Source organism: Xiphophorus hellerii, chromosome 17 (genome assembly GCF_003331165.1).
Source record: "Xiphophorus hellerii strain 12219 chromosome 17, Xiphophorus_hellerii-4.1, whole genome shotgun sequence".
In the NCBI taxonomy this organism is placed as follows: Eukaryota; Metazoa; Chordata; class Actinopteri; order Cyprinodontiformes; family Poeciliidae; genus Xiphophorus; species Xiphophorus hellerii.
Window position 1 is genome coordinate 2,623,565 of NC_045688.1, and position 15,904 is coordinate 2,639,468.

Genomic DNA, 15,904 nt, shown 5'->3' on the forward strand with positions numbered 1-15,904 from the left:
TCAGCCTGATTTTTTGGTCAGAAACTCTTCATGTATATTCACACCACTTCTGTGCAGTCCGCTTTTATCCAACTCCAGTCCGTTAGTCCAGAAAGTGCGGTCCGGTCTCCAAAAGCAGGAAGTTGACTATTGCTCGGCATTTTGGGTAAATTCAACCAAAACAAACTAGCCTAGCGCTAGCGGGAGAAATGACTCCTGGTTTATTACCAAAGACAAAAGAAAAATCTACAACCGCTAAAATTTGACGCCACTAAATTTTTGTTTCCATTTGGTAAAGTAGTGAAGGTGCGCTCAGTGTCTTCAGTTGTGTCCTTCAGTGGTTCGTGGTGCAGCGCCCCCACAGGCCAGGAGGGGAACAGGTTGCTCAGAGGGTTTGGTTGATTTGTCTCAGAGCAGAGAGAAAGAGAACCACAGCAGCTGGAGATGGAACAAATGTTGCAGTTTTGGTCCCATGTCAAACCGAGTCTTTCGGACTGTCTGGTGTGAAAACAGCATTAGTGAGAATGAAGGATTGTGAGTCTAACAGCACAGGAGCACCACAGGGACCTGTACTCCCACTATTCCTTTTCACTCAGATTTCAAGAACAAAACAGAACAAAGCGACAAAACAGACTTCTGTCATCTTCAGAAATACTCAAATGACTGTCGGGTAGATTAGATTAACATTAACTTTACTGATACGATTCATTCAGCCCCTAAAATCCAACAAGGCAAACTGTTTAATAGGAAACCGATTGATCTGGGTGTCAAATGTAACTTTAAAAAAATGTCACAAATCAACATTTTGGGTAAAGTTCTTTGCTTTTATTGAAATAAAAACGACACAATAAATTAAAAATAAATAACTCCTAATAAATAATCATAAAATAAATATAACTTAGTCAAGTGAAACACTAGAATGTGAAATGACTTCAAGTAACCTGTTAAATACTTAAACTGCAGTTACAGTAATTGTGAAAGTGGAAGTAGACATGAACACCGAACACAGCTAGGCCCGTCACAAAAACAAATTTTGATGGACAATAAATTCTCCCAGAAGTTAAGATGAACGATAATATTATTGTTTTGAGACCATTTTCAAGTAATATAATGGTAATAATGTCATAGTAATAGAAGAACACGTTCTCAAAGGTCAATAAACTTTCAATTGTAATGAACATTTAGCACTGATGACATTTTAAAAATCAAACATACATAAAGAAAACAAAGGAACAACAAATAAAATGGATACTGAAGTCTCTGTTCAAAATTATCCTTCAAAAAAAGAAGATAGTTGAGACCAAAGCATCAAACTGAAGACTTTTATCAGAGATAAATCATGTGAATGGAAATTATTGAGCTTGTTTTAATTTATCATGTAAATAATTGATTTATTGGTTATTGTGACAGGCCTAAAGGCAGCTCAACTCAAGTTATAACTTAAAAAAATAAAAACAAAGGTAAATAATTATAAATAAGAAGTTAAAGTGAGAGAACGATTTGGTTGGTTCGCAGAGCGATTTTTAGTCAAACTGGTGAATAATTGCTGGTTACTTTGCAGAAGCAGCGTTGGATTCTGCCACAGCAGAAGCTGCCTGGTAGATCTGTAGGAACTGAGCCAGAGCCTTTTTCTGCACCATGGGGTCATCCACCTGCAGACAGAGAAAACCTCGGGTTAATTCACGTAAAATCACGTTATTATATCAGTTACAGCCAATAAATAACTTCTGCTGCTACAGAAAGGTTCAGGGAAGAGTGTAAATCAAAACAACAACGCTGCGTTTTCTATTTAATCTACAGATACATTTAATCAAGTAGATTTGGTAACGCTTTATTTAAAGGGCTGCGCACAAGACTGATATAACATGAAGGAGTCTTTATAATCATTTACAACTGTTGTCATGAAGTGTCATTTGGTAAATAATTACAATTTTAATTCAAAATTGAACTGAAAGTTGCATTAAAAGTAATTTAAAGTGTCAACTTTTAATTATTTGGTAATTATTGCCATTTTTGATACAAAGTTGCTCTAAAAGTTGCATTGAAAGTAATTTAAAAGTGTCAATTATGCATTATTTTGTGAGTAATGAGACTTTTAATTCAAGTTGCATTAAAAGTCCATTAAAGTGTCAACTTTGCATTATTAGATAAGTAATGACATTTTACTGCAAAATTGTACTAAAGCCTGCATTAAAAGTTGATCTAATGTGTCAATTTTGCATTACTTGGTAAATAATGACACTTGAATGTTTTATTAAAATTTGGATTACAAGTCAACTTTTAGGGCAACTTTGCATACAGTGTCATTATTTACCAAATGACACTTCATTACAACAGTCATAAACGTTCTTGAAGACTCCTTCATGTTTAAATTAAAGCAGTTTGTTCTCGCTTCATAAAAGTAGTGATTGTATAAGTAAACTAGTTCAGTTCAGTTTTTTAATTTTGTCCGTAAATGATCTCAAAAACAAAACAACCTTTTTTTCTGTTAGTAAACATGTTGTAAATATATTATTTAGTCATGTTTCTGCTTTTCGAAGGCTGAATCCAGACAGGTCACACAGTCTTGTTTAGAAAAGTTATCACAAATAAAAATGGTGGATTTCTAGACGCTCATGTTTGAACGGACGCATCACTGATTGGGATCAGTTCACTTTAGATGACTCCAATTTCTTACTGAACATATGAGATAGTGAAATAACCAGAAGACACATCAACAGCAGTAAAAAAAAAAAAAAGTTAATTTAAATAATTTTTCCTCAGAGAATTCTGGACAAAATCTTGACTTCTCATTTTAAAAAATTGTGATTCTCATATGACCAAAATATTGAAAAATGAACGTTACCTTGATTCTTTCCAGCTCACTGAGCGCATCCTCTATGTTTTGATTTTGACAAATCAGTCGGCTTTTCAGCTCCTTCGCCTTATTCTCCAGTTTGGCCAGATGTTTTATTACTTCGGTCCGCTTCGGCTCGCTCAGCCTGTCCAGCAGGTGGTTGCCGTGGTGATACCGGACATGGGAGAAGACTCGCAGGTAGACGTCCAGAGTGGCGTTCATCAGCTGCATGTCTTCTTTTCTCTGTGGGACGTGAAGGAAGAGACAGTTCTTGGGAATTAGAGAAGGCTTGTTTTTCTGTCTACGTTTGTTTAAAATAACACCAAAAGTAACGGATGTTTACAGCAGAATTGTTTGAAAAGATTACAATATATATTGTTAAACATTTAATCATTCATAAGCATAGGCTGGAGATCCTCAGGGCTCAGTTTTGGGTCCAGTTAAATTGTTATTAATCACATTAATACAAATGTGTCCAAAGTGCGTCACATAGAACTAGATGGAGACTTCTAATTTTTGTTTTATAAAAAAAAAAAATTAAACCAAGAGACTTTTACTGAAAAGCCAACTTTGCTGCACCTAAATCAGCAAAAACTTGGCTAAATGTAGCAAACATTTTGAAAGAAAGTGACCCAAATCCTGTTTTTATATGTTTTGAAAATAAAAGTATTCAATCGAACCCAAAACAAACTGAAAACTAGATGTCTTTGTTTTAATACAGCAAACATGCAAAATTAAAGTTTTCTGCCAAAACATGTTGAGAGTAATACCCAAAACCTTCTTGGAGAAAAACAAACTTGCAAATGTGATATAGAAAAAAATATTTTTTTAGGTTAGTATCAGAAATTTTCTCCAAGAAGATATGAAACATTTCTAAATCTCAAATGCTGAAAACTTTCCTTCTGAAAAATTTCTGAGTTTTTGGCAGAAATGTATTCATTTTTTTCATCTATAAAGGCTCCGTAATTCACAGCCATAAAAATTACTTTAAAATTTTGGATCTTTCTTTTGGCCCGCAAATACTTTTTAGTCAAGAAATTTGGCCCACATGGCAAACGTTTGGACACCCCGGCGCTACAGACCATTTTAACTTCCAGCTCTTCCACTTCTATTTGGTCAAAATCTTGATACTACTTATTTTCATTAATGCTTAGATTTATTGTAAATCTCATTTCATAACAGCAGAGATATGGCAATACGAGGACCAGATGATATTTAAAATGCTGCCTGACTTTTTTTTTTAAATGTTCAATACAAATGTACTAACCTGCCTTTGAGTCTTTTTTATGTGTCATGTAGTCCCAAATGATTGCAGTTAAATAAAACAAAGATAATATCAGCACATTATAAATGTATTGGCTTTGTAAGACAGAGTTTAAAGAGCTTAACTAAAAACAAAATCTAAAATAAAACTATCAGAGTAAGAAATAAACTTTCCTTCTTACTAGTTCACAAATATGTTGGGGAAAAAGAAAACTATTTCAGCTTTTTCCTTCTTGTAGTTTCACAGATTGTTCAGTAAGCTGTGGAAGATGATGGATGTTTTTCAGTACATTAAATTTTCAGCTGCATGTTTTCATGAATTATGGATCAGAAAGGATTCTTCTGAAGCTGTTTGGTACGAAGAGTCCTGCATTAAACGGCTCCATTTCAGACCCAAAAACGTCTAAATGACAAAGAGGTGAAACAACGACCACCATGTTGTTTGTTTACCTGGCAGGAGGTGTTGATGGTTCTGATGATAAAATCAAAGAGAGGGTCTCTGTTGATCTCCAGCTGCGTCAGGCCCTAAAGCAAACATGATGCACAATTACACTCACTTCCATCCAACATTACAAACAGGAGACCAAACATCTAAACAAGTTAAAAATCTGGATTATTTGTTCTTTAATTAATGCACTATTTGTATTTTTACTAAGTTTGACCAAATATATTGGCTTTCCAAGAAGATTGAAACTATACAGTGAAATATCTTTAATAATTTGAAGTAAAATCTAAATTGAAAATAAAGCCATGTGAGAGCAAGGAAATTTCCCTGATTGGTCACAGATTATTGAGATAACTTATCTGATGAAAATACATAAAAGTTCAGATTGTGTTTTCGCTTTCACATGATGTAAACTTATCTCTGGGATCAAAGTGCTTCCTCTAACAATTTGATAAAATCTGTGAAACAAAAAAAACTGCAGATAAAAATCCCTGTCAACCTTTACCACATGACACTGTAGGATAACTTTATGTAGCTTTAAGGCTACAGAAAGCTTATTAATTAAAAGTATAAGTGTCAGTCAATGGTCACATGCATGACCTCATTTGTACTGGGTGGAAACCACAAGCTGAGTAATAACATTCAGAAAACCGCTGCAAAAGACTGGTATGGGGAAAGTGTCAAAGTTGGTTCAATTCAAAGTCACTTTACAGATATTATTCTCTGTATTTAACAAATAAACAGATAATATTGTAGTTTGTAAACATCATTTGGTCGCAATGCTTATTTTTCAGCTTGTTGGAAATTTAAGAAACATTTTAATCTATTCTGAATCCTTGTTCCATCTCAGCATCTTGTCTTGCGTTTCCAATTACGTCCTAACTGAAAATTAATAACATCAACATCCACCTTTAAAAAGGAAAGAAAAAGGGTCAAAAATCGAGCCCTGTGGGACACCAACAAGTAAACTTACCAGATCAGTTGCGATGGACTCGTGACTTTCTTTTAGCTTTTCTGAAACGGCCTGAAGCGGCAGAGCGTAAGCCAGCACGCCCTCCAGTAAGACCAGTAGACCCAGTAAGACGCTGCAAGACGGCATGTTGGTTCTTTAAACTCACTAGATGCTCTGAACAGAGGACCGACTGATGCTCTGCTTTGACCTGTACCTGTACTTATACAGCTACCTCCATTCCCAAGTGCCTCATGGTACATCTGATTATGTTGTGGTTGTGGTCTGTGGGCTTTCAGCAGCAGCACCAGAAACTGCAGCATTGACATGAGTTTTCTTCAAAAAGTCGCTTCGCTGCTTCTAAATCTGCACACAGAGGAGACTCCCTGGTCGCGTTTCCAACGCTCCCATTCTCAGAGTGCGCACACAAACACGCAGCGAGGAGATTACCTGGTGGTTTTACTGCAGAAAGACCACCAGAATTCATTGAAACATCTTTGTGGTGCCCTAAACGTTGCACAAACCTCATGCATGCTTTCTGAAAGGTTGCAGAACTTCGTTGGTGTGCATCTTACATGTTTGCATCTGCAGGTTCTCTCGAAGTCTATGAAAAGTCTCCAGTTTTCCCCTGAAAACACGTCGCACAACGCTCTGGTTTTGCAAAACTGTTGAGTCACGGTTGTTTTTTTTATTTTAATTTTTTCTTGCACAGTTGTTATTTTTTTAAGTTTATTTGTGTAGCACATCACCAACAAGGCATCTCAATGTGCTTTACATCATAAAAACCCAAAAATATGAAAAGTCATACAATCAACGATTGGGAACACCAGTAACAAACATTACATTTTGATGAGTGCCATCAGCAAAATCATCAATTCACATCAAATAAGTTGGTCAATGTTTCATTTATTATGGTTCAAAAGCAACTCTAGCCAGGTGGGTTTTTAGTCTGGATTTAAAGGAACTCAGTGTTTCAGCTGTTTAGCAGTTTTCTGGAAGTTTGTTAGCATAGAGGCTGAATGCTGCTTCTCTAAATTCTTAATTAGAAACAAACAATAGGGATGTAAAGATACCTAAAACATATGAGATCAAAATGAGATTTTAATATTTTCAAGATCAAGTGTCTGATTTATGTTGCAAGAAAGCCTTTATTCTTTGATTTTTGCCACAAACCCAACAATCTTTTTCTGATTTCTTTTATCTCTTCAGACCTTACAAAAGGACTTCAAATGTTCATAGTCTGCAGGACAAAACGCACCATTTTCCTGTTGGTAGTTTTCACTGTGATTGTGATTTAGCTCAACATACCCTTCAGACATCCGGCTATTAGCTGTTTGCACGGTGCCTTCTTCCTCCTTCAGCATCTGAACTGCTTGCACTGCTCACTTATTGTCTTGTCTGTCACTCTGTCAGCATTCCTACCGGAAACGCAAACAAATTATTTAAGGGTAGATGAAGCGTTTTCTGTTGCATCTATGCTAGCGAGATAATCACCAACAGGAAATTTTGTCTTGTTTTAATTTTTCCAGATCTTATACAATAAGATGCCGTTGCACCCCGACCAAACGACCACTTTGTAGAAGAATATTAATGGTTACATTGATAATCATTATTGCAACCAATCCATTTGCAATACAATGCATGGATTGGTTGGGTTGATTCCAACGGAGGCTGGTGACTGTGTCCCAGTTTTTGTCTGTTGTGTTCCCTCTTTTCAGTTAAAGCCATGCTGAGGTTCTCAGACTGTTCTGTCATACTGTAGATGTTCCTCCTCTAGTGTGTGAACCTAATATTTTTGCTAGAAAATATTCAAAATCTATCCGACTTTTCTGAGTGGATGAATTTGTTGGCTGTCAGAGGCTTCTTCCAGATCAGACCTGGGCATTTTGCAGCATGTCTGCTACTTCCAACTCAACATGTCCTCCATTACCACTGGAAAATGATCAAATCAAGCATGCGTAAAGGGTTCAATCCTAGCATATGTCCAGTCATTTTTGCTCAGAATAGAGAACATTAATTTGAAAAATGTCTTAGAAATTCAGAAAACCGTAAATAATTATTAAGATAAGATTTGCATCCATGAAAAAACTAAAGTTCAACAAAAAAAGGTGCTCCCAAAGTTTCTATTATCAATAGGCCTGTTATAAGCAGTACATCAATTAATCATGGTTAATTAAAACAAGCTCAATAATTTCCACTTATATAATTTATCGATTTTCTCTTTTCTTTCTATCAAAAACTGAAACAGATCTTTAGTTCGGTGCTTTGGTCTCAATTAACCAATTTTGTTTACACAGACTATAATTTTATTTGTTGTTTCTGTTTTATACTTTTATTTATTTTGGATATTTAAAATGTCTTCCAGTTCCAGTGTTGAATGTTCATTAGACTTATTGAACTTTGAGTTATTATGCCATTACCATAATAATATTTGAAAATTGTCTTAAAATAACATTATTATCGTTTATCGCAATAATTTCTGTGACAATTTATCGTCCAGGAAAATTTGTTTTCATGACAGGCTTACTTATGAATATACGGCTCCAGATGTCAATATGGCAGACCATGATCTGTTGCAATGTCTTATTTACAAGAAGACAATAAAACTTATATTTAGAATTTATTATCAATTATTTATCTGGAAACATTGTGTTTGGAAGATGGTCCATTTCTCAACATTTGCGTATATGTGGCCTTTTGGGGAAAATAACTGCTCAGCGCTCCAGAAAATCTGATAAAATAACTGTTTCAGTTAAACCAAAACAACTAGGAGAACTAGATCCACCAACAAGTGCTACTCCATGTTGTTGGGTTTCTTTTGGAGGATTTGTCCGCCTTAGTATGGACAGTTATAATTTAACTTGGATTACAACCAGAGAAGAAGGAAATCAAATTCAAGATCAGAATGAACAACTGGGTGAATAACCCAACCCTAACTCCAACAATTCAGTTTATTTTCTAACTTATTAAGCAAACACACAACATATCACATCATTGTATTGCAAACAAAGTATTTTGTATTATATCAGAACTATATAATTGATCAATTATCACATTTTTATTTAAACCAAATCTCTCTCAATCATATTTCATCATAACCACATCACAAGATAGAGCCAGATCTGTCCCACTAACATCTCACAACTAAATTTCAGTAAGTTAACCTTTTTTTAAATGCACTGGATTAACAGTTTGTTTTATTTAATAGAAACTGTTATTAGTTAAATTTCTGTAGACTAAAGAAACTTCATCAGTCTAGAGTTTTTAGAATCTTTAAAGGTTTTGTTTCTGACCCAGATTATGATTAGTTGTCATATTATACACACACTGAAAGTTGTGTTCATGAGATTTAGACTCTGCTGATACACAGATTGTTTATTGAGTTGCTTTCTCATCGGGATCCTTGATTTAACCTTGAATTATGAATTGTTGGACTAATTTGTGCCTTTTTGGGGTCTTTAAGCAGATGCTTGGTGGTATTGTGCCACATGGGGATAAGAGTAGAACAGTCATCTATGTAGCAGAGAGACGTTAGATGGGAAAGAATCATACCTATTTGTGGATGCAGTAATCAGGTCAGAGTGGGTGCTCTGACGTGTACGGACCCCGAGTTGTAGTCTTTACAGCTGAGCGTGGTCAGTCAGGAAAGACCCCTCTCATTTCCAGCACAGCTGTAGAAATCATTCACAGTGAAAGCTAACTCTTCTTGGGGGTAGTATAACACGTTTCCTGCTGCTTCCATATTGGTATGAAGAGTTGAACACATGCGTAATGGTTAACGAAAGAAAACTTGCAGAACTTGGTAGCGCATTACAAGCTGAAGAAAAACAAAACTGTTGGCAGAGAAATGGAGAACTGGCATTATAAAAAATATTCTTTATTAATTGAAGAACCAGATGAAAAGACTAAAGCTAGACATGTGAACTAAAGATCTATAATAATGTAAAAGTTTATGTTTCTGAGCGTCTGATCAAAAGCGTTAGCGTGATGCTACAGAAGTCTCATCCCTTCATGAAGGTATTTAACACTGAGATGACTTTTAGCTAATATGTAAAAAGATGGCAGCTCAGACTGAGCCAGGTTCTGGTTCTGCTGGAGGTTTCTTCCTGTTAAAGGGGCGTTTTTTCCTGTCCACTGTCACTACATGCTCGTCCAGGAGGAGTGAATCTCAATCTGCTGAGTTTCCTTAGACAGAAACCTTTTCCATAGTGTCTGCACATCCTTAAAAAGTCTTAAATTGGGGCGTGCTGTGGTGGCGCAGGGGGTTAGCATGCCCCACGTTTGGAGGCCTTAGTCCTCAACGCGGACGTCGCGGATTCGACTCCCGGTCCCGACGACCTTTGCCGCATGTCTTCCCCCCTCTCCTCACCCTCCTTCCTGTCTGCCTACTGTTGAAAAAATACGAGCCACTAGCGCCGCAAAAGCTCTTCGGAGAAAAAAAAAAAAAAGTCTTAAATTAATGTATTTAAAATGAAAGCCCTTAAAATGTCTTAATTTAATTTTTAAAATATATTAAATATATATTTTATATATAAATTACACCTTAAATATATTAATCACAGATCTTATTTTGTTGTTGCCAGATTATTTAATCTCGTATTTTGATAATTTTTTCTATCTTCTGTGACTCAAGGTAGTAGCAGCTATGCTAACTAGCTGCTAATATCCCCGGGCTTAGCTAGCTGGCTTTTTTATTTCCACCATGGGTAAGTTCAAATTTATGGCCAGTCGGATGGATGGATGATGTTCATCTTAGCCATTGACTAACCCATACAATCTATTTATTTGCGATGATCTTTTGTACTTTTCTGTCATGATGTGGGTCTCAAATTTAATTCAAAATGATCTTAAAAAGTTACATTTGAGTTGGTGAAACCTGCAGAAGCCCTGTTTTTAACAAACTTTAAAAATAAACTGAACTTGACAGCTTATTTTTCAATTGGAATGGATGAATGAATTGAAATGACTTGTTTTATAAAGTGCCTTTGCGATTAACTGTGTTGTAACAAACATTGACGCTTGTTAAACTTAGATGAAACTAGCAACATCCAGCATTTTAGAGTATAGAAATATTATTAGTTATTATTATTTAGCTAGAGACTAGTGCAGTTTTTCATCTGCTCATATCTTACAACTCAGATATCGGATGTGGATAACAAAAAGCAGCTAAGTTTTCAAATATTCACAGAAAATTGCTAAGTTTAAAAAGCAGAAAAATAACTTTTCTATAAGTGCTGTAAGCACATGATTGACTGCAGTTACAGTGGAATGGGAAAGCTGTATTATCATTTAATCATATCGAAACAGAAACTACATGCAGCATTAGCTTACTGCTTTGATAGAGAAGTGTGGGTGTAAGAAACTTATTTCTTACACCCACAGTGTTGTATTGAGTCGAGTCTGACTCAATACAACACAATTTGGCTCTAATTAAGAGCCAAAAATAAGAATATTTACAATATGGCAAATTGTTAAACTCCTTAATTGTTAACCAATAAGTCCTGAATTATAAAAAATATAGAATTAAGAAATAATTTTTCTGTTTGATAAGAGAAAAGAAAAGATAACACTTAGTATAATGTTTATATCTTTTACTGAAGTGTGTACTTTTAAGTTGTGCAGTTATTTTACTTCATAACTGCTCGTCTTTAGTGTGTGCTTCTGTCTGTTGATAAAGATATCAGTAAACCCACTCAGTTGTGGGTTTCAGTTGTCAGTGGGGTTTATTGCAACTATCACAAAACACATGTAGACAGTTGGGTGGAACAGTACAAGTGAAACATACTTTATTATTTAAATATTTATACATTGCATTGATTTTAACATTTACTTGGACTAGGCATCACAAATTTCCTGTTTTTCTTTCTTGCATTTCCTTACTACACTTTTTTAGAAAATCTGATTATTTTTAATACGCAAATAATGCTTAGCTTCCCACGTGTTGCATAATAATCTCACAATAGAAAATAAAAAGTAAAGGAAGCACAATGAAAACTGTAAAACACCATATCCAAGAAAAAAGAAATGTCAAAAAGGAGTGTTATTGTCCCTCAACCATTTGTTCAACTAAGAATAATTATACAGTCAGATTAACACATATATACACACTTTTTGTTTTCATACCAATATATATTTATACCTCTACAAATATGTGGCTTCCCTATTATTGCCATCTCAGTTTTTAGACACTTCCTGAATGATTTAATGATTTTTAGATTTTGGTATTACTATTAGCTGCTGGAAAAAATCTAATCATAGAGTTGAGTAGGAGTAGTGGAAGAAGTCATCTCTGGAAGCCAAATCTCTTCTGAGAGTAGAAATTGATTGCGTTAGTAAGCTGCACCATCCCTGCATCATTTCTGCATGTGGAAATACCACCACAGTGAGTGTAGCGAAACCTTGGTCGTCACTGTGGCAGTCAGAGTTGGTGTTTCCCGACCGCTGCATTCTGCACTTTTAAACCTATTTAATTAATCGCAGATTTTATAAAGCTACAGAAGCTTTTAACGTTGTCTCTGGACTCCACAACTGAAATTAAAAATGGTAATTATAAAATACAATGGATGGAGACTAAATAAAAATGGAATCGGCGCATCATTTCTGCAGCTGGAAAATGCCACTACGAGGCGTTCAACGAAACCTGATTCGTCACTGTGGCAAGATCACAGTTTTCCCGAGTAAAAATAAACTCTCTAAGAATTCCCCGATGCATTTAATTCGATCAAATTAGAATCAGCGTATGTATTGCTTTTATATTACTTTTCAAGTAACAAAATGTGTTTTATACCAAACTACTCTGACCATATTGATCAAATATGTTTGTGAAAATCAGGTGTTTAGCCTGATAATCAATTAATGAAGTATTTTAATTTGTATGTGACATATCAGCAGTTATTAGCTTTTCCTGGAAGCCCTTACTTTGTACAGGTGCTGTCAGAAGTTTACATCCACTCATTATGTAATCTCGTATTAAATTTGATCTTTAAATGTTTTTTTTCCAAAGTTGAATCTGGCATATGCTTATTTTCTAAGCACAGACTATAAGTTATCAATCGCGTTTTGGTTGGAGGATTGGGGAACTCAACTCACAAGCTTTGTGTTAACCAGCTTTATCCATTTCAAAAACTGAAATGGATAGTTTGGGATTCTTGTCCTATAAAAATATTAAATTGTGTCCTCGTTACAGCCATCTGGTTGTTGATTGGAGATGAAGTTAAGGAAGTTAGAGATAATCCCCATGTATAATTAGATCATTGTGAATCTCTCAGTAAAAAATACCCACCAAAAGGAGCTACCACCACCAAAATCCGTAACCAGTCTTGATTTAACAGAACCACCACAGTATAACTCATATGTATGCATTACTTTGGTCCAACATGGACGGTTCTTCCCACTGTCTACCCAACCTGGCTTGAATCACTTGAAGTGGAGTTACTTCTGTTTTTGGCTTGCAACACAAACTATTGGTTTTGGAAAATGTTCTTTGTAGATTCTTGGATTTGGGAGAATGCGCTTTTTGGGAAGGAGTCATCAAGAAGGATTGATTGACCAATCAGAAATGGACTTGGAGTAATGAGACTTATTCCACCTTAGACAGTCAGCAACAAAACGATTTCTGACCTTCTATTAAGTTGGAGTGTGTTGGACTAGAGAGATATCCCTCTCCCTCTCAGTCTTTGGTTCTACAAAATGTTCTTCATTTGTAACCCAACTGTAATTTTTCCACATCATTCCCCTACGCTAGCTTTTGTTCTCAGATTTGAAAGTTATTGTTGAGCTGCAAGAAATTCAGCAGAATGTGGAGTTTTAAGTGAGGATAGGTGTTTGGACAGAGTTTGAACTTTCAAATGTATAGTAGAGAATCTTTCAATCTGTAAGAAACCTCTATCTGGGTCACTAGGCCACAAGTTGCCACACTTTTGTAAAGCTGAGGAAGCATAATGTACGCTCAGATAAAAACCACCTACCAAAGCAAGACCACTTTTAATTGCTTGTGGCCTGCAAATCAGGTACATTTTGGTGTTTTGTGTCAAAGACTGAATGTTTTTGGAAAACAAAAATATGAAGTGACACAAATATAAGTGTTGATAGAAGTGTTGTTAGTTTTGGAAATATAAATGTAGATTTCAGCATCATCTGCATATAGTAGAGTTCTGAAAATAAATGTGGCTGAATTTTGCTTTCACATGTTAATTGTTTGTCTTTGATCACTTTTCAGTCCTTTATTAATTATAAGTTATGTTACAAAGTGCAGCTTTATTCATGAAACATTTCTTATTTTGCAGTTTTGGTTCAATTTTGCTGATTATGCACATATCTCCCTTCAACGTTGGAACATGCATTGGGTAATTTTAAAATGAATGTTTAAAATCAGTGCCGCAGCATTCTGGTAAATATAGAATAATTTCTACCAGTTGCACATTTATGCACATCACATGCAAAGTCTGCGCTGGCTTTCTGGGTAAATGCTAATTCAGTGGAACTAAGTGGTCATCTGTTAGGTTTTTAACTGAATTACTGCAGTAATTGTTTCCTAGAAGCCTCTTAGTAACTTTTTGTTGTTTGTTTGTTTGTTCCTGCGGGCCAACTGCCAGACACATGAGACACACCACATCCTCTAACATGTAAGGAAGGCTTGACTATGCTTCTGGTTGGTAAGAGAATCTGCTAAAGTGAAACTGAAACGCTTCTGGTGTAGATTTTTTTTAAAACATCAATGCAGTAGTTTGATAACTCTGAGTCTCAAATTGATAAATGGGTGAGATAAAGGTGAATCCCTCAAGTCAAGGATTTACTGATTTACAGATTCATGCAGAAGTCATGTTTTTGGAAAACAAAAATTATTTTACTGACGCAAACTAGTTTTATGTTTAGTCAATCAATTGTTTCATACAGGCTTTTTTTTTATTTTTCTGCTTCTACCGCAGACCTTTAGGTAGCCTCATATCTTCCCAGGATTGTTTTTGATACCAGTTGATGACAGTGTGAGAATGGAGGTGTAAACCAACTGGTAAACCAACAGCTTTGGATTTGACTGAGTGCTCGAATTATGGGGGCAGACTAATAGTGTTTGAGAACCTAAAGACGCAAAGGTCTTCAGCAGACTTTCACAGGTGACAGAGATGATGGCTTGAGGTTTAGACTTATGTCACACTTTAGTCAACATGAGCTTAAAGACTTGAGAATTGACTTACACTCTTGTTCTGAGACTTGAGTCTTTATCTCATATAAACTCTGTCTGTTTATATGTAGATACCTTAGTGTGGAAGGTTGCATTTGATTTATTATCAAATTAAGTCAGCATCAGTTTACAGGGTGTCTGCACAGCCTCAAGAAGTCTTTACTTCATGTATCTGAAATTAAGGCCTTGAAGTGTCTTCAATTCATTTTAAATATGCAAGTTAGCCTTTATTATGTTAATCACAGGTCTTAAACTTTAAATCTTGTATATGCTATATAGTCTGTTTTCTTCTCAGACTTTTATGTCAGGCAAAAATTCGACATATTCATTGTGTTCTGCAGCTCGAGATGGTTAAGGCTACAGCTAACTAGATGCTAATATGTGCACCCTTGCTAACTAGCTAGGTTTTTTGCATCTGTCATGGATAAGTTAAAAAACATTTGTCAGTTGGCTGGAAAAAATGCGTCACCATTCCATAGGCTGAACCGGTGATATAAATGATGTGCTGTGAATTCAGACGATGCTTTCGATTTGGTGCTTTCGATTTGATCAAAAGCAGAGCTATGGGTCGGTTTCTAAGCTAGCTAGACCCTTCTTCTGTATATACCGCAGTCTATGAGCCCCAACGAGGTTTGCTACTGCCACAGACAAATTAGTTCAATTTGAACAAGCAGAAGCTATAATGGCAAAGCTATAATGAAAACACAGTCGTTCAATACTCCCTTCCCTCGTTTCCAATATGCAGAACTGGGAGGAACCCCACTCTTTGATAGAGAAGGAACGTCTCACTTGGACTATATCAGGGTTTCTCTCTGCTGGAACCACACAGAACCAATAGAAACTCTCATCTGCAGATTTCCCAAACAATCAGGAGGATTCATCAGTGAAAATAACTTTACTCTTCCGATTTTCATCCTTGCAACATTTCAGTCTTGTTTTTTTCTTGAACAGAATAGGTTTCTTCAGTATTTGCAAGTACTGCATACGGAAGTATTGCAAGTACATGGAGTGTTCACAAGACGAAGGTTGTTACCTTGGGTGGTGATGATGTTATGAAAGAGAAAAAATACATTTAGTTTGTTGGTAGTCTAATTCCAACATGTTTGCACAAGCTTGTGATGAAAATCTTCTGTTATCCACTGTGGATCAATCACAATAATCAACAGAAGATTAGTGATAAAGTGAGGGAAGTCAGTCATCCAGGTATTTAAAGTTAATTGGTTTGCTAAATGCTGAGTAGCTCGAAACTGA

General features: G+C 35.6%; 1 protein-coding gene across 1 annotated transcript; it reads right to left on the minus strand.

The window, feature by feature from the left end:
* Nucleotides 1-1,382: 1,382 nt before the first annotated feature.
* On the minus strand, nt 1,383-5,646 carry LOC116736976 (interferon gamma 1-like). The gene is made up of 4 exons (XM_032589891.1): nt 5,497-5,646; nt 4,529-4,603; nt 2,825-3,058; nt 1,383-1,631 (listed from the first exon to the last, which is right to left on the minus strand). Exons 1-4 carry the CDS (start codon nt 5,620-5,622, stop codon nt 1,530-1,532), a joined length of 537 nt encoding a protein of 178 aa, XP_032445782.1. The 5' UTR covers nt 5,623-5,646; the 3' UTR covers nt 1,383-1,529.
* Between the last annotated feature and the right edge of the window lie 10,258 nt (nt 5,647-15,904).

Coding starts and splice junctions, on each gene's coding strand:
- LOC116736976 (XM_032589891.1), bottom strand. CDS start 5,622: ATGCCGTCTTGCAGCGTCTTACTGGGTCTACTGGTCTTACTGGAGGGC. Junction 4,604..5,496: donor AGTCCATCGCAACTGATCTG/GTAAGTTTACTT, acceptor TGTTTGCTTTAG/GGCCTGACGCAGCTGGAGAT. Junction 3,059..4,528: donor CCATCAACACCTCCTGCCAG/GTAAACAAACAA, acceptor CACGTCCCACAG/AGAAAAGAAGACATGCAGCT.